General features: G+C 38.7%; 1 protein-coding gene across 6 annotated transcripts in view; it reads right to left on the bottom strand.

Moving 5' to 3' along the window:
• Positions 1-24,985, bottom strand: part of LOC132671487 (myomegalin-like) — a 45,765-nt gene that overhangs the window by 11,256 nt on the left and 9,524 nt on the right. For 5 of the 6 annotated variants that reach the window (XM_060622322.3, XM_060622316.3, XM_060622318.3 and 2 more), the window contains exon 2: positions 9,109-9,256. In XM_060622322.3, coding sequence (XP_060478305.1) covers positions 9,109-9,256 — 148 coding nt within the window. Of the gene's footprint in view, positions 1-9,108; positions 9,327-24,985 lie in introns of all 6 variants that reach the window. The other variant, XM_060622321.3, reaches the window with a different exon arrangement.

The following is a 24,985-nucleotide window of genomic DNA, read 5'->3' as shown; positions in this document are numbered from 1 at the left end:
CGCCCCAAACTTTATTTTAAATGTTGGGATGAGGACAGCAATCCCAGTAAAGCATTTAACTTATCAAAGACATATTATCATTACTTTGGTAATGGTGAGTTTATCAGACCAACCTGACGTCCCCTCGGTTTCCGCAGGTGTGCCAGAGCAGAATCAATGGCTTCTGATTTCACCAGTTTCTCTTGGAGACCTTGGCAGTGTAATCTGTATTGTGCTAACAGGGAGCATGGGTGCTAGTTATTTCCTGAGGAGGTGAAATTTTCCTGAAGCCCAGAGTCACTGGTTTAGAACATTAATCCAGGCATTGGAAAGAGCCAGGATGGGGATCAGGACAGGTCACCCCCAGGAAGCATCAAACTCTATTTGAACCTTCTAAATGATGCTATACTTTATTCACATTTCTGACCAACATTTCTCACATCATTAGGCAGATGCTGGTTCCTAGACTAAGAGCTCTTTCAGAGCCTGGAGTATTTTGGTCATCTTATGGACACAGCCGAACACAAAGGAGACTCTCAGTAAACATTTTTCCAATTCTGGAAAAGAGAAGTTCTTACAAACCTCCACTCATCTCTCACTGTGTTCCTGTCCTAAATGCCCTCTCAGGGATCGTATGCATTTTCCACTGATGCAAAAAACCCTTGCCCCTAAGAAAGATCCTGTCCTCACTTGGGGAGCTCTGTGAAATATAAATGCCCTCAGACTTGCAGAATATTGTCAGTCCTGGGTCCCTAACCTTTCCTAGTTAGCTTCTCTACTCTATGAACTAAGATTAATACTCAAGAACCTCTTCCTTGGAAAACAAACGTGAGGAAGCCTTTACTGAAATTAAATGGGCATTACCGAATCTTCCTTTATTGGGACTTCCTCACTATACTAAACCTTTTACGTTGTTTGTTCAAGAATGTAACAATCAGTTTTGGGAGCCCTTACTCAAGAAATGAAGGAAAAAATAGACCTATAGCCTATTATAGCTTACAACTGCATCCAAAGGCCAGGGCATACCCGAATTGTTTAAAGGGCGTAGCTGCATCTGCTAAAATTATGGAATTCTCCTTGAAACTTGTTCAGGAAATGAAATAAATCTATAGGTTCCTTATGCTGTAGAAAGTTTGCCAAACACTGAGCATATATACCATTTCTCAGCTAGTAGACAACATCTTGTGAGATCCTCCTCCTGTCTCCTGAGTGTTCTTTCCTGCGTCTCCTCAAATCTTGCTACCTTCCTACCCTTATCAAACAAAGGAGAGACTCATAACTGTTGAATTGGTCTCCTCAAATCAAACTCCTAGATTAGATTTACAAGAAAGCCTATTGGCCTGTCTGGATTTAGTACTCTATGCCAAAAACTCTGAAGGAAAATATCAAGACAAATATGCTGTCACTACACAACATGAATTACTAGAAAGAGGAGCCCTTCCTTTATTTAATTCAGCCCTACCTGCAGAGTTGTATGGCTCTCACTGGAGCCTGTGAATTGACAAAAGAAAAAACTGCAAATATTTACACCAATAGCAGGTATATCTTCAGAGTAGTTCATCACTGTGGTATGCTCTGGAAACAAAAACTTTTTTTTTTCCTCCCAAGTAGTCTCTACACCCAGTGTGGGGCTCACACTCACAACCCTGAGATCAAGAGTCACGTGTTCCACCGACTGAGCCAGACAGGTGCCCCCCAAAACAAATGGCTGACTTTCATGCTAAGGTTCCTACTCAAGAGATTCCTAAGGTACCAGAACTTTAAATAAACGCCATAAAATGGCCAAGGGACAGATACTAAACCTTTTGGTAAAGCCATTCTCCTGAATTTCCATAACCTATATACTCCACTGTAGATCCACATCAGATTACTTAAGACAACTGTGTAATAGACAAAAAATGGTATCTGATGCTGAAAACCAAAAGTGGCACCAAGAAGGATACAGATTTATCATAAAAAGAGGATTTGGGGAGGGTACACATGACTGGCTGGTGCCTCCTGAATCCCTCCATCACCACTCTTGCAAGTGCTTCATGTGACTACCCACCATGGAATTGACCAAATGTCTTGAATTCTGAAAAAATATTAGTGGGGTGATTGTTCTAAATTCACACGATGGGTTTATATTCAATGATTAACCTGTCAATCATATAACCTGGGAGAAACCATTTAACCTAATTCCAGGGGCTGCTCCCCCACTGTCTGGACCATTTGAACATTTTCATTTGATACTTTTTCAAAATTCTCCTTCTGTGGGCTATCACTATGTACTTGTAATGGTATATCTATTTTCTAGATGGGTAGAAGGATTCCCATGTTGGCAAGCTGATGATCACCACAGTTGCAAGGAAATTATTAGAAAATCCTTTTCCACTGTGGGGAATCTCAGACGAAATTTCAAGTGATAAAGGACTCAGTTTACCTGGATAGGTTATAAAACAACTAAACAAGGTTATTCAAACGTTATGACACTATCATTGTCTCTATCACCCTCAGTCTTTAGGGAAGGTTCAATGTACCAATGATATCCTAAGAGTAAAACTGGCAAAATTGACTGAAACCACAGGAACACCTTAGCCTAAAGTGTTACCCTTAGGCCTTATGACCGTGAGATCAACACCTTTTGGGAAACATAAATTAACACCTTATGAATCCATGCCTTTAATGATAAAGCCCCATGCACATCCTGCCCGTGTAAATTCTAATATGACTTTAAAGTACTGATGCAATATTCAAAAACTTATATTCAACAGGTCAAGTAGGTTTTTAGAGACCTTCTGTGCCTGGTGAAAACTTTATACTTCATACACTGGAACCTGGAGACTGGGTATTCTGAAACAGATATAAATGAAAAACAACACTTGAACCTCTATGAAAAGGGCTCTACCAGGTTCTATTTTTTCATACACTAGTTAAATTACAGGGTATTAAACCTTGGGTCCATGTCTCTCAATCCAAGAGAAACCCCCTCCCCCTCAACTCTTGGACTTGTCAACCTACAGCTAACTTAACATTAAGGATTTCCAGGAAAAAAAAATTTCCCTTGAAGCAGACAAGGCAAAGAACACAGAACAAGATTCTGTTAGATCCCCTATCTTTTTCCAGGACTCATTTTTATAACAATTACTGTGATATTACTGCTTTACAAACTAATACAGAACATTCACACCCATGTTCCTTTTTCTGTTAGGGATTTTCTCTACCCACTAAGGCCTACCATTCAATGCATACCTTCCTTTACTAATCAAAATGATTGTTGGTTATGTAGACACTTAAATGCTCAGGGAGACTCTCAGTGTTAGAACCAGCTCCTATACATGCTTGAATGACCGGAAAATGGCTTTACAAAAAGGTTTGGTATCCATGCCTTGGCCATTCAATTAATACTTACAGCCAGTTAATCTGGTACTGGGAGGAACTTTGGAAGCCAAAGGATGGCCCATAATCATTGCAAACTTCATTGTTGGCAATCTGTCTATGCACAGCAAGCCTTCATGGTACTGGATGTAATTTAGGGCATGCTCTAGACTCACTCTATAATCACACACTTTGGTTTGACTCAGACAATGGAGATTAGACTTCCATATACAACAGTACAGATTTTAAAGTAGATAATGACCGTGATATTTTTGTCATGCTATTAGGAAAATTACTGAATCCAAACCTAGCTTATTCTGCAAAACAAGCGAAAATTACCTTGGGCCACTTCTTGCACATGCCTCTGAAAATCACAGATGAAATTCAAGCTGTTCCCCCAAATTGGCATGAGGTGGTCACTTTTAACCAATCCTCAATCATTAGGAAAACTCTAATGATGTAACCAATCATTGGAAATAATAAATAACCTATGCATTCTCACTAGATAAGGTGTCTTATAACAATATACCTTTGAGCCTCATTCCACTGTTGGTTTGAGAGCTCCCAGTGGCAAACTACTTTTATGTGCACAAAAAACTCTAACTAATATTTTAGTGATTTAGTGGTTTCAATCTTGCTATTTCTAGATTTTTGACATTCAATTCCCTCTAACTTTCTCATTTATACCAACTTTGGCTACCCAGGTCCCCTCATCACCTCTCATTACTCTCTTTTTCTAACCAAGAAGATGCTCCTCCTATCTGTTCTTTCAGCTCTGAGACCTCAGGATATAATATTGACATAGTGTTCTCTTGCAAAAAACACACACGTGGGGAGGCCTGGGTGGCTCAGTTGGTTAAGCATCTGACTCTTGGTTTTGGCTCAGGTCATGATCTCACAGTTCATGAGTTCAAGCCCGCATCAGGCTCTGCGCTGACAGCATGGAGCTTGCTTGGGATTCTCTCTCTCCCTCTCTTTATGGCCCTCCTCTCTCTCTCTTTCTCAAAATAAATAAATAAACTTAAAAAAAAACCCATGCACACATACACAGATACAGACGTGCACAAGGGGCTAAGACTTGGTCCTGGTTGCAATTACTAAGTTAATAAACCCTTTAACATCCCAGTTCAAGATGTGGACAATACTAGTGCAGGAAAAGGCCTCATCTTATTTTATAGATGAAGACATTGAGACTCACAAAGTGTAAGAAATGTATCTGATATATGTTGATAATATCTCAGTAAAGTTGGAGTGGGGAGAAATACACCTGAGCTTCCATCATTAGTTGGTGGAAGGATCATTATTACAGAGAGTTTGGTTCCAAACTCTCACTCTAGTGTTCTTTATCAGTACCATGCATCCTCTTGCTCTGAGTTTTAGGGGTCTCTGAGATAAACAAGGCTATTCCACTTTTAAGGCAAGGCCTTTTTTCTGGAATACACTTATTATTCTGGATTCTATAGGTTTATTATTTATTCCCATCCAGTTTCTCAATAATAAATAATACTTATTACAATGACAATTAAAATTTATTTAGGTAATTTTTTAAAAATATGGTTATTTGAAAAGATCAGTAAACTCAATGAGCCTCTAGGCAGGCTAGAGAAAAGGAAAAAGAGAGAGAAGATCACAAATTACTAACACCAGAAATAAAAGAGTGGATCACTCTAGAGCTGATGCACACTGAAAGGATAATTAAGAAATGCTATGAACAACTCTATGGCCACAAATTTGATAACCTAGATGAAATGGTCCAATTCCTTGAAAAGCACAATCTGCCAAAGTTCACATAAGAATAAATAAACAATATGAATAGACCTATGTATATTAGACACACTGAATCAATAATTAATAACCTTCCAAAACAGAAAGCACTGGGCCCAGATGAGCTCACAGTGAATTCTACCAAACATGTAAGGAAACAATTATACCAATTCTCTACAGGCTTTCTATAGGAGATAGAACCAGAGGAGATATTTTCTAACTCATTGTATGAGGTTAACATTACCCTATTATCAAAACCAGACAATGACATTATAAGAAAAAAAACCAAAACACCTTACAGAACAATATCTCTCATGAACACCGGTACAAAAATCTCCAGCAAAACATTAGTAAATTGAATACAACAATGTATTTGATGAATTATGTAACACACCAAGTGAGATGTATTCCAGATGGAGAGCTGACTTCAACATCTGAAAATCAATTGCTGTAATTCAGGCTAATGAAGAAAAATCATATGATCATATTAATAGATGCAGAAAAAACATTTGACAAAATACAACACCCATTCATGATGAAATGAGAAAAAAAAACTTTTGGCAAACTAAGAATAGAAGGAAAAATTTCCTCAGCTTGATAAAGAATATTTACAAAAAACAAACAGCCAGCATCATACTTAGTGGTAAGAAAGTAGAAGCTTTTCCCCTCGGATCAGAAATAAAGTTAGGGGTCCCCTCTCACCACTCCTTTTAAACATCATATTGGAAGTCCTAGATAATGCAATGAAACAAACAAACAAAAGCAAATAAAAGGTTTACAGATTGGAAAGGAAGAAATAAAACTGTCTTTGTTTGCAAGTGACACAATTGTCTATGTAGAAAATCTGAAAGGATTGACAAAAAAAACTCTTGGAACTAGAAAGTGATTAAAGTCAGGTTGCAGAATACAAGGTTAATATACAAAAATCAGTTGCTTTCCTATATACCAGCAATTAACAAGTGGAGTTTGAAACTGAAAACAATACCATTTACCTTAGCACCCCCAAATGACATACTTTTGTAAAACTCTAACAGAATATGTACAAGATCTATCTATATAAGGAAAATAACAAAGCTCTGATAAAAGGAAATCAAACAAGCACTAAATGAATGGAAAGATATTCCATGTTTATGGATAGGAAGACTCAACATTGTCAAGATGTCAGTTCTTCCCAACTTCATCCAAAGATTCAAATCGAAATCCCAGCAAGTTATTCTGTGGCTATTGACAAACCAATTCTAAGATTTACATGGAGAGGCAAAAGAAGCAGAACAGCCAACATAATATTGAAGAACAAAGTCAGAGGACTGACACCACGACTGCAAGACTTATGATCAAGGTACAAGTAATCCAGAAAGTGTGACATTGGTGAAAGAATAAACAAATCAGTGAAACAAAACAGCCCAGAAACAGACCCACAAAAATACAGTTGACTGATCTTTGACAAAGGAACAAAGGCAGAACAATGAAGAAAAGATAATCCTTCAACAAATGGTGCTAGACAATTGGACACCTACTTGCAAAAAATTGAACCTAGACAGAACTTTACATTAATTAGCTCAAAATACATATAGGTCTAAATGTAAAACACAAAATATAAACCTCCTAAAAGATAACAGAGCAGAAAGTCTAACTGATCTTGAGTTTGGTGATGACTCTTTAGACACAAATATCAAAAGGCACAATCCATAAAATAAATAATTAATAATCTGGACTTGATTATAATTTAAAACTTTCACTCTGCAAAATGCATGGTCAAGAGAATAAGAAGACAAATCACAGACATGGATAAAATATTTGCAAACGACCTATCTGATAAAGGACTGTTGTCAAAATTATACAAAGAACTCCCCAAACTCAACAACAAGAAAATGAACAATCCAATCAAATAATGGGCAAAAGACCCGAACAGGCATCAAAGAAGATATGCAGATGGCAAATAAGTAAAAGAAAAATCCTCAGCATCTTATGTCATTATGGAGTTGCAAATTAAAATAACAATGAGACACTACTACATGTTAGAATGGTAAAAATCTCGAGCATTGGTAACACCAAATACTAGTGAGGATGTGGAGCAGCAGATCCTCTCACTCACTGGTGACTGAGTATGCTACAGCCACTTTGGAAGATGGTTTTGTGGTTTCTTACAAAACTAAACATACCATTACCATATGATCCAGAAACTGTATCCTCACTATTTACTCAAATGAGTTGAAAACTTATGTCCACATAAAAATCTGCACACAATGCTTATAGCAGCTTTATTCATAATTGCCAAAACTTGGAAGCAACCAAGATATTTATCTTTTAGTAGGTGAATTTATAAATAAACTGGCACATCCAGAAAAAAATGTAGTATTATTAACACTAATGAGAAAGGAGCAATCGAACTATGAAAAGACATGAAGGAACCAAAATTTGTATATTATTAAATGAAAGAAGCCAATCTGAAAAAGCTACATAGTGTATACTTGCAACTCTATGACATTCTGGAAAAGGCAAAACTATGGAAACAGTAAAAAGATCAGTGGCTGCCAGGGATTAGGAAGGAGGAAGGAATGAATAGGCAGAGCACAGAGTATTTTTAGGGCAATGAACAGTCATTCTATAGGTTTCTATAATGGTGAATACACATCATTATACTTTTGTCAAAACCCGAAGAATGTACACCACCAAGAATGAACGCTAATGTAAACTACTACGACTCTCAGTGATAATGATGTGTCAATGTAGGTTCATGGATTGTAACAAATATACTACTTTGGTGCAGGATGTTGATAGTGGGGGTGGAGGCTATGCATGTGCAGGGACGGGGTATATATGGAAATTCTTTGTACTTTCCACTCAGTTTTGCTCTGAACTTAAAACTGCTCTAAAAATAAAGACTTTATGAAAATAATCATGAGAATATGATTTTTTAAATGTATTTCACAAAGTAGGTATAGGCTTTGTGAATTAAGAGTCCAAGATTTTAATATTATTTCTGCAAAAAAGGCTATTGTTCAACTTTGATCAAGCAACCATATCTTTGGGCCTGAATGTTCTCAGGTCTGAAATAAGGAAATGAGACTAAGTGACTCTAAGGTTATTTTAGCTCTAACATTCTTCTCTGGGTCAGGAAAATTTAAGTGGTACATATTGACAGTACCCAATGGAGCATGAAGCTGAATTTTATCACCTTTAAAGCTGTGCTCCAACCACTAAGCAAGTTAGTTATGATGTAGTATGTCAGTAACTGGTGTTCACAGGTAAATGTATAATGCATTAACTCCATATCATTTTAATGCCTTTGAAAAGCTATAAACATTCAGCCATTAAAAACGCTGACAAGTCAAGCCAACCAGCCATTATTTGACAATTCTGTAAGCTTATTTTAAGAATTGAACTTATCGGGGCGCCTGGGTGGCTCAGTCGGTTAAGCGGCCGACTTCGGCTCAGGTCATGATCTCATGGTCAGTGAGTTCAAGCCCTGCGTCGGGCTCTGTGCTGACAGCTCGGAGCCTGGAGCTTGTTTCAGATTCCGTGTCTCCCTCTCGCTGACCCTCCCCTGTTCATGCTCTGTCTCTCTCTGTCTCAAAAATAAATAAAACGTTAAAAAAAAAAAAAAAAAAGAATTGAACTTATCAAAATTGCCAGACCAGAAACCAGGGACAATCTGATTGTCCTGAAATCTCCTGACAGAACAGGAGATTCTTAGGTGTCCCTGTCAATGCAGAAAAGAGACGCTACTCACATGACTGGAAGAATTCCATGAAATCCCAAACATCCTTGAAGGTGATATATTTGGTGAATACATGCATTGTTATTTAGAATAAAACCAAATTTCTCTGAATAATATAAAGTAATTGATACTAAAAGCCGTATAGGCTTTTCTGTAAAGACTTTTCAGGAGGGTCTTAAGAGACAGCCCTATAATTAAGCTACAGAGTCTGGATGCAGACCTGAAAGCTGCCGTGAGGGCAATGATTTAATTCTGACAGTGGAGTGTCTAAACAAAGAGTCTCTTACCTGCTGTGGGACACAGCAGAGGACCCTGTCTCCTCTGGCTGAGTCTGCTGCTCACCCACTCTCCTCTCAGCAGGTCCCTTCTCTAGGGGCTGATGCATTCCAGCTTTCAGTTGCAGCATTTTCTCATGAAGAATCCTCTTACTGCCTCCTTTAAAAGGAAAGATGGAAGAGAAATGTGTCTGGGTCTCCACAATGGCCAGGCTTTCTTCCAAAGCTGCCTAGAGTAATCAAAACAAAATGATAGTTTACAGAGCTGGATCATTAAAGAGGATCCCATAGGAGCACAGAGGAAGGGAGTGGGGAACCTGCCAGGAGGTAAATAGCGAAACCTATGATGTGCTCCTGTGAAGAGTTCCCCCTCAGCCATGAGGACCTTGGTGACCATGGGTTGGAGGAAAGATACAGCAAGTAGGGGGAGATGGTGCCATGAGGGAGAAGAGCAGGACCCAGAGGTATTTTAGAAAAGCAAACAAACCTGGGGCACCTGGGTGGCTCAGTTGTTTGAGCATCTGACTTCAGCTCAGGTCATGATCTCATAGCTCCTGAGTTCAAGCCCCACGTCAGGCTCTGTGCTGGCACCTTGGAGCCTGGAGTTGCTTCAGATTCTGTGTCTCTCTCTTTCTCTGCCCCTAACCCACTCGCATTCTGTCTCTGTCTCTCTCCAAAATAAATAAACATTAAAAAAAATTTTTTTTAAAAAGCAAACCAACCAACAAGCAAATAATGAAACAAATGAAATCAAATGGGCTTTTTAAAAAAAATTTTTTTTTTTTTTACATTTTATTTATTTTTGAGAAACAGAGTGAGACAAAGTGTGAGCAGGGGAGGGGCAGAGAGGGAAGGAGACACAGAATCTGAAGCAGGCTCCAGGCTCTGAGCAAGCAGTCAGCACAGAGCCCGACGCAGGGCTTGAACCCACAAACTGTGAGATCATGACCTGAGCCGAAGTCGGACGCTCAACCAACTGAGCCACCCAGGTGCCCCAAATGGGCTTTAAACTGGAGTAAGAGTTGAGTATTTTTGATTCTTACAGTTGAGATAAAGTTTCCTGGGAGTGTTCCTTTAGAAATCAGAAGGCCTTTTTGTCACCCACAAGTTTTGAGAGTTATGAAGGCAGAAACAAAGTTTGAAATGCCAGAGCTCAAATCTAGTCACTGGGACATCAACAATAGTGCCATGGGAAGGACTCTCGGTTCCCGGTCTCAAATTGTAATCAGAGAATTAGAATGTGTTGGTAGCCACAGAACCTGAGAAAGCCCTGTCTTCTAAAGGCCTGCCATACTCAACACAAAACTGCTTGTTTCTCCCTGGATGTCTCTATCAATGGAGACCACCTCTCTCACCAACCAGTTTTACTATCTGGGTACTCTTTTACTGATACTACCAATTTTTTTTGAAGTAATCTCTACACCCAACATGGAGCTCAAACTCACAACTCCAAGATCAAGGGTAGCACGCTCCACCAACTGAGCCAGTCAGGCACCCCAGCCAATCAATTTATAAAGAAAAAATCTAAGCATGTTCTCTTTGTTCAATCTTGCTTTTGCACAGAAAACCTCAAACAACAATCTTTTTTTCAACACCCTTATTTTCTTGAAGATAGTTTCAATAAAAACAATTCTGTGGCTCTTCATGCATGAATTTTTAAAAGCCTCTAGTGATTTTTACTGTTCCTCTTTGGGAACTGTCGAAATTTTACCCCTTAGATCCTTTCAAGGGAATAGTGACCAAAAACTAAGTATAACTAATAAATTTAGAATAATGATGTCTTACTTTTTAACCCCATAAAAATTAATATATCTTAGTGCAATGTTAAATTTCTTTCACTTGCAGTAGGAGAACATGTGGGGGTTTTATTTAACAGGAAGTAATTAAAAAAGATTTTTTTAATGTTTATTTATTTTTGAGACAGAGAGAGAGAGAGACAGAGTGTAAGTAGGGGAGAGACAGAAAAAGGGAGACACAGAATCTGAAGCAGACTCTAGGCCCTGAGCTGTCAGCATGGAGCCGGATGTGGGGCTCAAACTTAGGAACTGTGAGATCATGACCTGAGCCAAAGATGGACACCTAACCAACTGAGCCACCCAGGCACACCTAACAGGAAGTAATTTTAAACTTCCAAACTCCCAACTTCACTTAACTTATAGATGACTGTTTTTGCATTGCTTTAAAAAAATCTCTATAAACATTATACTCTGCTATGTCTGTTTTTCATTCTGGCTCTGTAAGTTACTTTCCACTTCGTCAAAGTCCTCAAAACACTTTATCTCCTTGAATATGGATACTTAATGTGGTGTTCATTTATAAATCTAATAGAATTATTTATTCTTTCACTCATCTTTGACAGTTGCCTGGGATGCCCAAAAGCCATTGAAAATGGTCTGTGGCAGAGCCCAGTAAAATCTAGCTGATGGAATGGAGGGAATGGGTGGCAAGTGCAAGCAACAGTTTGGTCACCGCAGCTGAGACTGTCAAGAGAATCACAAATATAAAAGGTCACCTGACCTTGTTTTCCACTTCCTTCCGAGGCCTCCATTATTCTTTCTTTTCTTTTTTCTTTTCTTTTCCTTTTTTTCCTTTTTTCTTTCTCTCTTTTCTTTCTTTCTCTCTTTTCTTTCTTTCTTTTTTTCTTTCTTTCTTTCTTTCTTTCTTTCTTTCTTTCTTTCTTTCTTTCTTTCTCTAGGCCTCCGTTTCAATGGTGTGCTGGTAAGTGTTTAATGACAAGTACTCCAAGGGATAAAATCCTGATTTGTAGCATTTGGCTATGTCTGTCTATCAACAGAGGACTGGATAAACAAAATGTGGTATATACATACAATGGAATATCATTCAGCCTTAAAAAGGAAGAAAATTCTAACACATGTTACAACATGGAGGAACCCTGAAGACAATATGCTAAGTGGTATAAGGCAGTCATGAAAGGATAAATGCCATATGATCCCACTTACATGGGGACGTAGAATATTCAAATTCATAGAGACAGAATTTATTTTTATTTTTTTAAATTAAAATTTTTTATTTATTGAAATTAAAAATAGAACTACCCAGCAATACAACTATGACCCAGCAATTGCACTACTAGGTATTTATCCAAGGGATACAAGTGTGATGTTTCAAAGGGACACACGCACCCCCATGTTTATAGCAGCACTATCAACAATAGCCAAAGTATGGAAAGAGCCCAAATGTCCATCGATGGATGAGTGGATAAAGATGTGGTATATATATACAATGGAGTATTACTCAGCAATCAAAAAGAATGAAATCTTGCCATTGGCAACTACGTGGATGGAACTAGAGGAGATTAAGCGAAATTAGTCAGAGAAAGACAAATACATGACTTCACTTGTATGAGGACTTTAAGAGACAAAACAGATGAACATAAGGGAAGGAAAGCAAAAATAATATAAACACAGGGAGGGGGACAAAACATAAGAGACTCTTAAATATGGAGAACAAACAGAGGGTTACTGGAGGAGGTATGGGAGGGGGGATGGGCTAAATGGGTAAGGGGCATTAAGGAATCTACTCTTGAAATCATTGTCACACTATATTCTAACTAACTTGGATATAAATTTAAAAATTAAATTAAATTTAAAAAAAGAATGTTGTTTATTCGGCTGGGCAGGGGGAAATGGGGAGTCATTGTTTACTAGCGACAGAATTTAGGTTTGCTAAACGAGGAAAAAAGTTCTATGGATGGATGGTGGTGATGGTAGCATAATAGTGTGAACACACTTAATGCCACTGAACTGTACACTTAAAAATGATGAAGATGGTAAGTTTTTTTAAGATGGCAAATTTTATGTTAAATTTAAAAAATTAATTTAATTAATTTAGTTAAAAAATATAATACACATAAAGAACCCCAAGAGCATAGATAATAGTAAAATGTTGTGAAATAATTAGGAAGTGATGTGTTCTGGATATTTATTACTTTGTTTTTGTTATAATTTATTTAATTGTAAGTTCGAACACTTTATTATTTTTTTTAATGTTTATTTATATTTGAGAGAGAGACAGAGTGCAAGTGGGGGAGGGGCAGAGAGAGGGAGACACAGAATCTGAAGCAAGCTCCAGGCTCTGAGCTGTCAGCACAGAGCCTGATGTGGGGCTCAAAACTACAAACTGCAAGATCATGACCTGAGCTGAAGTTGCACACTTAACCAACTGAGCCACCCAGGTGTCCCTATACTTTAATTTTTAATGATGACAAAATCCTGTGAATTTAACAGCTACCTTGAGAGCTGGTGCTTGTTGGCTGCACCATACTACTGACAGATTCCCATCGAGGGTTTAAGAGCCTAATACTTGGGTTGCCTTGGTTACTGTTTCTATGGCTCTGCTGTCAGGCTTAGATAGGCTGGTAGTAAAACCTGTTGGTGTGACCATGGCCATCTCTACACATCCTTCAAAGGATTTGGAAGAATATGAAGAAAGGTCGTCTGGAAAGACTAATTTTGAAAGTTGTTATTGTTGCCCAATCCTCCCCCAACTCCTTGTAGACTGTGTAATGATACTGCTGTATGGTGTTAGTTGGACTGTAAACTAGCACAACCACTTTGGAAAGCTTTTGGGGAGTTCATAAAGTTAAACATACACTTAACCCTATGATCCAGCAATAATAGTACTCCTATTTATTTCCCAAGAGAAATGAATGTATACATCCAAAAAGATTCCAGAAAATGATTATTGCAGTATTATTCATACTAGGCAAAAACTAAAAACAACCCAAATGTCTACCAACAGGGGAACTGATAAACTTAAAAAAATTTTTTTTTAGTGTTTTATTCATTTTTTTGAGAGTGAGAGAGAGACAGAGCACTAGCAGGGAAGGGGCAGAGACAGTGGAAGCACACAGAACCCAAAGCAGGCCCCAGGTTCTGAGCTGTCAGCACAGAGCCCAAAGTAGGGCTTGAACTCACAAAGTATGAGATCGTGACCTGAGCTTAACTGACTGAGCCACCCAGGCACCCCAGAACCGATAAACTTTTATATTCTCTGGATCACTACTCAGCAATACAAATGACCAAATGACAAATGCTCACAATAACATGGATAACATGGAAACAGTATGTTCAGCAAAAGATGCTTCTGCAAAAAGATGTTTTTAAATATCTAAAACATAGCTATTTTAGTGTTCCTGTGTGTTACTCATGTATGATTCCAGTTACAAGAAGTCCCAGAAAAGGCAGAACAGACAAAACTAAGTTGTAGTCATAGGAATCAGAAGAGTTGTAGTTTCTCTGGGATATTTTGATTGGAAGCTTACATGAGGGAAACTTCTTGAGCTAATGTTCTATAAAGTTTGGTCTGGCTAATGGTTACAAGGGTGTATACATTTGTCGAGATTCATTAAACTGTACACTTTATATATGTGCGTTGTTTGTAAATTGTATCACAATAACATATTGTTAGCATAAAAACAAGATTATGTATATTTTTTAAACTGTTGGAATTACATAAAAATAATTGTTCAGCGTTTAGTTTCATTCTGATACACATTATTTTACTTTTATGTGTTCTGTAAAATCTAAATGAAAGACTCTAATATAAATTAGAACTTCTGTACTTTCTAAACTATGCTAGTGTTAGAGCAGGCAGTTAAGTTAGGCTCTGACCTGGAAGCCAACAAAGAGGAAGTCATGGTCAGCTAGGCCTGTCGCGCCTGGCGCCACTCCACAAGAAGCCAGATCAAACCAGACAGGCCCCAGATGGTGGGTGCCAGGATAGGAAACCTCTGACCAAATAAGGAAGAAAAGGTGAGAAACTCTGCTTCTAAGAAATCCCTGCCCCAACAATAGTCCATCCCCTAGTTAACAACTGTCAATAAAAAATAGAAACCCAACCCCTCTCCCTCCCTCCTTCTTTAGCTCACCTGCTCTCATATCTCATACCTTGAGAGTGCATTTTTCGCTTTAATAATCATTACCACTTGTGTTGCACATCTGCTGTGTTGCATGTCTGTTCTTAAATTCTTTCTCGAGACAAGACCAAGAACCTTCAGCAACACCTTTGGGACTGGCTGGGACAGGGCCCCAGGGCCCTGGGTCTCCCCAGTTCAGTGGGCAACACTAGGGCTTTACTAATATTAATTCCATTTACTCTCCTGCCTTTTGAGTTTTTATCATTCATTATATTTCAAAATATGTTCAAATCACACAGTCATTATTTTTGCTTGGGACAGTTATATTTATTTGATTTAATCACATATTTTACATATCCATTGCTTTTCATTCCTTCTTTCATTTTCCATGTTCCCTTGGGATCATTTCTGCCTGAAGAATGATCTTCTGAATTTCCTTTACTGAAGGTATTCTGCTTATCTGGAAAAGCCTTTATTTCACCTTCACTTTGCAAGATATTTTGTCAGGGATTAAATGCAGATTGAAAATTATAGTATTTTAGCCCTTTAATAATGAATATAACATGAGTTGTTTTCTTCCAGGTGTTTCTAGATTTTGTTTGCCTTTGATTTTCAGTAGTTTTACAATCACATGCCTGGATACAGTTCTCTTTAATTTTGTTTGGAGTTGACAGAATTTCTTGTACATTTGGCTTGATAGTTCATCAGTTATTTTTTAATTGGCCATTACATTTTACAAAGTTGATTTCAACCCAATTTCAATCTCCTTTAACGTGAAACTTCAAATACAGATACGTTAGCCCTTTAAAAACATGACTTACACTTTTTAAAAACTCTCCCCTCTGAAGCTCTGAAGTTCCTTTCCTTTTAGCTCTTTATACTTCAACTAGGTATTTTATACTTATTATTTCAATTACTAATATATTTCAACTGGGTCCAAACTGCTGTTAAAACTATGTTACTTTTTTTTTAAGTTTTTATTTATTTATTTTGAGAGAGAGAGAGCAGATAAAGGGCAGAGACAGAAGGCGAGAGAGAATCCCAGGCAGGCTCCATACTCTTAGTGAGAAGCTCCATGCAGGGCCTGCTGTGGGGCTCAACTCCACAAACTGGGAGATCATGACCTGAGCCAAAATCAAGAGTTGGACACTTAACCAACTGAGCCACCCAGCTGCCCCAACCATATGTTGCTTTTTAAAATTAGTTATCACATATTTTTGTTCTAGGATTTCCATTTGAGTTTTCAATAGATTCCTAATCTCTAATGTAAGTTTCCATTTTGTCATCTACATCCTTGAATGCCTAAAACATATATATTTGAGTGTTCCTATCTGGTAAGTCCAATAGCTCAATCATGTTGTGAATCAGTCTCTATTGTTTGCTTTCCTGTCGTCCCCCTCTTGTTCATCTCTTTGTATACCTGAAAAATGTGATTGAGTGATGGTCCTGATGTATGAAGAACCATGGAGCCTTTGGATAATGTTACTTTTTGGGAGAGATTATAGAGAGGCAGATCACCTCAATCCATTCCATAATTAAGCTATTTGACAGTTTGCACTGCTTGGAAGTCTCAGCCTATATCTGGTTTTGCCTACATTCCTAGGTGGTAGATCTTTAGGGCTGCCATCTGAGCAGTACCTTCTCTTTGGGGAGACCTGAACCTCAATTTGTATCTATCTCCTTTGCACCATGTACCACTGAAAACTGCTCTTCTTTCAGCGGTACTCTGCTTGCCTTCATAGCTTCTTGCCTGTCTATAGCAGAATTTGCAAATGCCTTGAGGGTGTGAAAATTAGTAACTTGAAACCTGGCTAAGGTGAAGATGGGAGATTTGGTAGAGGGAGCTGTCACAAATTGCCATACCAAAAGGATGAGACAGACCTTGCAAGTGGATATTACTTTACTATTCCAGCAGGAGGAAGAAAGGCTTTCCTCCTCCCCCAGCAGTAGCCCAGCTAATAAGAAACAGTCACAACTCAGCCAATGAAAAGCCACTATACTTTGAATCCCCAGTTTACTCCAATAGATTTTTTGTTTGTAACACCTACCTAACTTCCCCTTTCACTTTATAAAAGACCCTTCTCCTTTGTTGAGTGGACTTGCCTATGGTTTTGCTATAGCTTACCTATTGCAATTCTCTACTGTTCTTGAAAAAACGTGTTTTTTGCTGGTAAAATAACTGGCAGTTTTATTTTTAAGGTTAACAAGGGCAAACCCTTTCCGATTATCTGGTTCACATCCCAGTGCACTCCAGGATCTTGACTCCTCAAGTCTGAATACCTGGACAGCCCCACAAATCTCTCCAGCCCCCTCTATGGCTCCCTTTTCCCCTCCTCATGGATTATTTAAAGTGCTGCTATTTTTTCTGATTCTTAGTAGCTGTCTTCTCCCCAGCTTCTCAGTCTCTGGGTCCTGTGCCAAGAACTGGCCAATGCCTGAGGGGAAAAGGCAGAAAATTAGTTTCATTCCAATGAGCTTCTCTCTCTCTCCCTTTCTCTCTCTTGAGCTGGCTCTGTGTGTCCTAGTTGCATTGGTAGCCTTCCAAAGACTTCTAACAATTCCTTTAAACCAGATTTGATCTACTGTTTTCAGTGTCTGTGCGGGTTTACTGCAGATATGCCATCATAACTGAAAGAGGAAATCTACAAATTCCAGGTAAATTAAATTTTCCTACTTTGATTTCTTAAAAGCAACAACAACAAAAGGAATAGGTTACCGGTACATAATTGGGACTTTTCTTATTATACTTTGGGATAAGTCTGACTGACTATTAAAAGCTCTTGCTAGAAGCAGGTGCAAAAGATTGTCTACCATGAGCTGAACACTCATCACGCCTGTCCAAGGTCCGAGAATTTGATCAAGCTGGATCCATTTACCTGCTGTGCTGTCTCATCAGTTAACTCACCATGGAAATTATGAAGCAACCAGTTTTCCAGGTGTTGGTCACTAATACGGACAAGAAGAGCCCAAGTGAACCATTTAACACTCCTCATTTATTCTGGGGAATGCTGAAAGTCAGCAGTGGTGCAGTTAGAAGTGAAAACGGAAGTCTTAGTTACAATGATACTGGCGGTTTTCTCCGAGCGAGCGTCACCGTGTGAGCAGCACGCAGTTCCTCGGTGCTGTACTGAGGATAACTGATATAGTCCCCATAACAACCCCGAGACGGTGTAGGTGTTAACCTACACCTGCTTGCAGGTGAGGACACTCAGGCACTGAAAGGCTGGTCTGACTTTCCAAGGGGCCCAGCCCTGTGACGGGGAGAGCCAGCACTCAGGGCCAGGCAGTTTGCCTCCAGAGCCCTCGGGTTTGGCCAGCCTGCCAGCGCACACTAAGAAGCCTTCACCAAGATTTGCCGTCCCCTCCTGGCTCAGCCTCCCTGATGCTGAAAAGAAAGAGAAGGTTAACATTGGCAACTAATGGACGAAATGAAGAAGAGAAAGAACAAAACGATTTAGTCCTCCCCAGAAACAGACTCCATGGCTCTAGGGATGAAGGAATCACATCTCCCAACTGGAAGTATTTAGGGACCTTGATATTTCCTAATGGTCTGAACAGAGAGTTCCCTTGAGGGGCACAAAGGAAAAAGTGACTGTATGGAGGAGACAGCTGAGCCAACTCCCACCTTGCCGACTTAGGGCAAGAAGGAGTGCGCCTGGAGTGACAAGAAGGAGGGAGGATATCCCATAAAAATGAGCCCAAATCATGTTTTTCAAACTTCATGGAATAACACTTTCATATTTGGCCATATCCATGTTCCTTTACCACTGATAACCTAATGTCTTCTTTATATTGAGTCACCTTTTTTTTTTTTTATTAAGGAAAGATTCTTTTTAAAATTAATTTTGTCACTACCATAGCTGAAATACCAGAATGAATCAATTGTCTTAAGCAGGATGTAACTGAAAAAATAAAGACAAAGGAAACAGAACAGTGTGATTATAGTAAAATAATATTAAAATAGTTAAAAATGCAAGTTAAATAGTAAAAGTAAATTGGCATAAAGTATAATAGGCAATTTAATTCTTGTAGCAGCAATTCAATGTCAGTGTTATCTCTGTTGTTACAGAGGAGGAAACTGGAATGTAAAAACTCAAAATTTGACTGACAGGCCAGAGCTAGTGGAAGCGGCAAGATGAAACAAACCATCAGATGCCAAAGCCCCCAAATTCATGTCCTCTGAGATTTAAAATGGATGTTGAATTACAGTGTATGACAACATTGAAATGAGTGTTCACAGTTAGAGAGGAAGAAGAGAGAACATTTTCCATCAGTCTCTGGTCAGGACCCCGAAAGGGGTCTTTTCTGGGGAGGCCGAGGGGTTAGCATTGAAGCAGAGCCCAGGAGCCTCCACAAGCACTCCCTCGAGGAGTGTGCAGAGACAGCCATCAGAGGAGCCTAGAGCCACGCTGGGGTGATCAAATTACTGAATTTTGCAAAGCTAATTTCTCTATTGCACAGATGAGATTGCAGTATAAGAATGGAAGTCACAGAATCAATGTCCTTAGAGGACACAGAAGGATGAAGTTTTGTGGTAGGACCTGAATGGTGATAGAGAGGCCTCAACCTTTAACGGGAGCCAAATGGCTAAGCCCAGAAAAGCTCTGGCTTTGACTCTACATGCTATCTGTCCCCTTCATGCCCCAAGTTATGTCTTGAGAGCAAAAGGGTATCCCGGAGCAAAACAAAAGCAAAATGGATCTCCAAGACCTCTCAGAAGTGGGAGGTGAAGCACAAGGAGGAGAATGCAGAAGCAGAGGTTTAGACACAGAATTAAAACAGGTTTATTAACCATACACTGACTGGGAACTGACTTTAAAGACTAAATTGTACCTGTCTTCCAGTGGCTCAGGGGCTGAATTTTCCATGGAAGTGTGTCAATCTTAGAATATGATGTACAGAGATTAATATAAAAATACTTAAATATTAGTAGTAAATAAGGGACTGTGAATCTCACGTTTCCTCAAAAAAGGGAGACCATGGGGCGCCTGGGTGGCGCAGTCGGTTAAGCGTCCGACTTCAGCCAGGTCACGATCTCGCGGTCCATGAGTTCGAGCCCCGCGTCAGGCTCTGGGCTGATGGCTCAGAGCCTGGAGCCTGTTTCCGATTCTGTGTCTCCCTCTCTCTCTGCCCCTCCCCCGTTCATGCTCTGTCTCTCTCTGTCCCAAAAATAAATAAAAAACGTTGAAAAAAAAAATTAAAAAAAAAAAAAAAAAAAAAAAAGGGAGACCATCATCAAAATGTTGTCAAATAAGTAGAAAGCCAAAAGTATGAGAGCACCCAAAATGTCACAGGGAATACTTTGAACCTACTTTGTGTTCTGGGAGGTTATTAATTGTTGATTCAATTTCCTTAATAGATATATGTCTGTTCAGATTATCTATTTCTCCTTGTGTGAGTTTGGTAGATTGTGTCTTTCAAGGAATTGGTCCAGTTCACCTAAGTGATCACATTTGTAGGCACAGAGTTTTTTATAATATTCCTTTATTACCCTTTTAACATCCATGGGATCAGTACTGATGGCCTCTTTCATTTCATTTTTTAATTTTTAAATGTTTATTTTTTTATTCTTGAGTGAGAGAGAAAAAAACAACACACAAGTGGGGGAGGGGCAGAGAGAGAGGGAGACAAAAGAATCTGAAGCAGGCTCCAGGCTATGAGCTGTCAGCGCAGAGTCCAATGTGGGGGTCCAAACCACTAACCTCAAGATCATGACCTGATCCGAAGTTGGATGCTTAGTTGACTGAGCCACCCAGACTCCCCACATCTTTCATTTCTTATAGTAATAATTTGTACCTTTTCTCTCTCTTTTTTGTTTTTATCAGTTAGTAGCTTGGTTGGAGGTTTATCAATTTTATTGATCTTTTCAAAGAGCCAGCTTTTAGCTTTGTTGCTTTTCTCTGTCTTCCTGTTTTCAATTTCATTGACTTCTGCTCTGATGTTTATTATTTTTCTTTTGCCTACCTACAATTTAATTTGTTCTTTTTCTAGTTTCCTAAGGTGAACCTAATTTGCATCCTAGCCTAGGCTTACCTAGGAGAATAAATTTCAGTAATCAAATGACTTTCCCCTGCTCACCACATCAAAATGCTACCTGAACCATGGTCATGTGGCCATTCTTACTATTATTACTACTACTACAAAACCTTTTTTTAAAAAAAAGGCAGTCTCTCATATTTTATTAAGAACCTAACATGCTAAGGATCTGATCCAAGATTCTGAATTTCACCAGTTTGTAATGTATGAGAATTTCTATTCTGGCTTGTTGTTCTTAAACTAGAAACATGTGGTGTATATCTTACCACCGACTTTCGTTCAAATAACAAAACAGCTCAAGTTTTAGATACTCCACAGATTAGCAAAAATGTGCTACCTAGAGTAGATCAGAGTTTAAGTAGTTAGTGTTTACTGGCCAGCCATACAAAAGCTGATTTAAGATTTTGAAGTGAGGATTTTTAAAAAGTTCACCTGTTAGCTAAGGTTGACCAAAGTGATTCTTGAGCCTTATTATCCTATTTAGGCCAAGGCTGACTAGAAAACTGGGTATGAAGTGGATTCCATACTTCTTATGATCTCATACTTTTTCTGGTCTTCTTCCACTAATATTCATGTGTTTAAAAGTTGGTATAGAACCATTATCCTGTGGTAATATCCAATTGATGTATCAAAAAGAGCCTGAGGCTCTCATGGTCAAATTGGCTCCATTTGAAACAGAATTTTGACCAAATGGTAGCTCAAAAATTCTGAAAAGGAAAAGATTCAAATCTGGTTTCAAATACAGAGGTTCCAACAGATGGACACTGGCAGAGATAACTTGTCATGTACAGTTTTTAGCTAAACTTTCAATGCTATCCAGAAAACCTCCACATCACTGAAATTGGTTTCCTTCATAACCCAGTGAAATTGCTCCCAGGGCAGATTGCTTAACCTGTCCTTTTAGAGATTCCAGAATATCAGCTTATGAAAAGCAAAAGAAAGAAAAAAAGTAAAAAGAGAGAGATCCATTATTCCCTGATTGTGTTTCTTTTCTCTCCTCTCACCTATTTTGTTTTAATATAATTTTCTGGAGGGAGGCTTTACTTAAAGATCAACAGTTCCCTCTCATATGTAAGGGTGAATTATGTACTGATAATTGTCTTGTTCACTTCAGGTGGGAGTGTAATTTGGCACAACAGCTTTGGAAAATTATTTGGCAGTGTCTACTAAAGGCAACTGCAGATATAAGCATAGAAATGGATATAAATATAGATAGGAAAATAGGCATATATGTATATATTCTGTGAACCAACAATGCCAATTTTAGCTAAATAGCCTAGAACCATGCTGCTAACCTGGTAAACACTAGCTGCATAGAGCTGTTGACCACTATGGCTAGTGCCATATGTTGACATGGTAATATTTTGGATTATATCAAGCTAAATTATATTGTTAAAATCATTTCACCTATTTCTTTTTACTTTTTTAATGTGGCTACTAGAAAATGTAAAATTACATTTGTGGCTAGCATTAAACTTCTTTTATATGTATATTTTTAAATTTACATCCAAGTTAGCATATAATGCAACAATGACTTCAGGGGTAGATTCCTTAGTGCCCCTTACCCGTTTAGCCCATCCCCCCTCCCACAGCCCCTCCAGTAACCCTGTTTGTTCTCCATGTTTAAGAATCTCTTATGTTTTGGGGGCGCCTGGGTGGCGCAGTCGGTTAAGCGTCCGACTTCAGCCAGGTCACGATCTCGCGGTCCGTGAGTTCGAGCCCCGCGTCAGGCTCTGGGCTGATGGCTCGGAGCCTGGAGCCTCTTTCCGATTCTGTGTCTCCCTCTCTCTCTGCCCCTCCCCCCTTCATGCTCTGTCTCTCTCTGTCCCAAAAATAAATTTAAAAAAAAAAAAAAAAAAAAAAAGACTTGCAGGTTAGATTATCTGTCATTTACTGTCTAACAGAGAGTGGATCCTTGTGAACCACCACCCAACAGAGATCATCTCTGGATGTTTATTTTATAAAAGCAAAACCAAAATTCTACTTTGATACCACTGGCGGGAGAAAATGATTGAAAATGTACAAATGCTAGAGAAAAAGACTTGTCCAAGAATTACATGTAGTAGTATATAAAAGTCATAGAGCTCAATTTCTGCTCCTGAGATTCGACAGGAAAATCAACCTCTAACACAAGGTGACCCGGTCAGGTGCAGGATTCTCCTGGCTACAATGATGTGTCTCAGGTGTGTGAATTTTTGTGGAAATAGGTGCAAAAAACTATTAAGGAAAAATATAGCGGAGGTGATGGTTAATTTTGTATGTCAATTTAGCTAGGTCTCAGCACCTAGATATTTGGCCAAACAATATTCTTGATGTTCCTGTAAAGGTGTTTTCAGATAAGATGAACATGTAAATCAGCAGACTTTGACTAAAGCAGATTGCCCTCCATGTGAGTGGGCTTCATCCAATCAGTTCAAGGCCTTAGTAGAAAAAGACTAATCTTTCTGAAAGAAGAGAAAATTTTGTCTGCAGAAAGCCTTTGGAGCCAAACTGTAGCCTTTTGTGGGTCTCCAGCCTGCCATCCTACTTTGCAAGGGTAAAGCCTCCATAGTCCTGTGATCCAGTTCCTTAAAATGAGTCTTACTTACCTGTCTATCTATCTGAAGGGCCAAGGATGAATTAGTATGTTGTCTATATTAGTTCTATATTGATTCATTTTATCTGGAGAATCCTGACTAATATAAACAACCTACTCTTTCACCCTTGCTATTTCTAGAGAAAGGGGAAGAGGAACAAATATTTGGGACCAGTGAGTTTTTTCCTCACCTTGGCCAGTCTTCTCTGGCTCTGGTTGACGAGGTCACCACAGAAATCAATTACAGTTTTACAAAAATATCTTGGCAGTGTAGTCGAGGAGCAGGTGCAGATATCCTACTGCTTAATGCCCATCATGTCATCTTTGTACCTCCGCCTTAGTTAAGTCAGAGGACAACACTCCCCTTATTAGATTATCATGTATACATTTATGGAAATTTGTTGTGCTAGCAAGAGTACGAGGAAAAGAATTCTCCTAGTTAGAAAAATAAAATGAACGATAAATTGGTACCACTCCAGTGGAAGGCAAATTTACAGGATTTATGATTTACATTAAGAAACATATATATTGTAACCACTATGATAGAGCAATTGCATTTACAGGACTCTATCCTATAGAAATACTTGTACAAGTGGCAAAAAATATGAGTACAAGGATGATGACTACAGAATTATTAGATTATCACGAGACCAATTTACTTGATAAAACAGCATGTAAAAGGCTAAGTAATTGGTACAAAGGAAGAAATGCCTTCATTAAAAATAATGCAAGAAATAATAATGATCATGACTCTAGCACTTTTTTAACTTGTTTTATTTTTTATTTTTTAAAATTTACATCCAAATTAGTTAGAATATAGTGCAACAATGATTTCAGGAGTAGATTCCTTAGTGCCCCTTACCCATTCAGCCCATCCCCCCTCCCACAACCCCTCCAGCAACCCTCAGTTTGTTCTCCATATTTATGAGTCTCTTCTGTTTTGTCCCCCTCCCTGTTTTCATATTATTTTTGCTTCTCTTCCCTTATGTTCATCTGTTTTGTCTCTTAAAGTCCTCATACGAGTGAAGTCATAGGAGTTTTGTCTTTCTCTAATTTCACTTAGCATAACACCCTCTAGTTCCATCCATGTAGTCGTAAACGGCAAGATTTCATTCTTTTTGATTGCCGAGTAATACTCCATTGTATATATATACCACATCTTCTTTATCCATTCATCCATCGATGGACATTTGGGCTCTTTCCATACTTTGGCTATTGTTGATAGTGCTGCTATAAACATGGGGGTGCATGTGTCCCTTCAAAACAGCACACCTGTATCCCTTGGATAAATGCCTAGTAGGGCAATTGCTGAGTCGTAGGGTAGTTCTGTTTTTAGTTTTTTGAGGAACCTCCATACTGTTTTCCAGAGTGGCTGCACCAGTTTGCATTCCCACCAACAA

This window comes from Panthera onca, chromosome C1, assembly GCF_046562875.1.
Source record: "Panthera onca isolate mPanOnc1 chromosome C1, mPanOnc1 haplotype 2, whole genome shotgun sequence".
Lineage (NCBI taxonomy): Eukaryota > Metazoa > Chordata > Mammalia > Carnivora > Felidae > Panthera > Panthera onca.
Note: the sequence above shows the minus strand (reverse complement) of the source record. Positions and strands in the feature narration are given on the sequence as shown.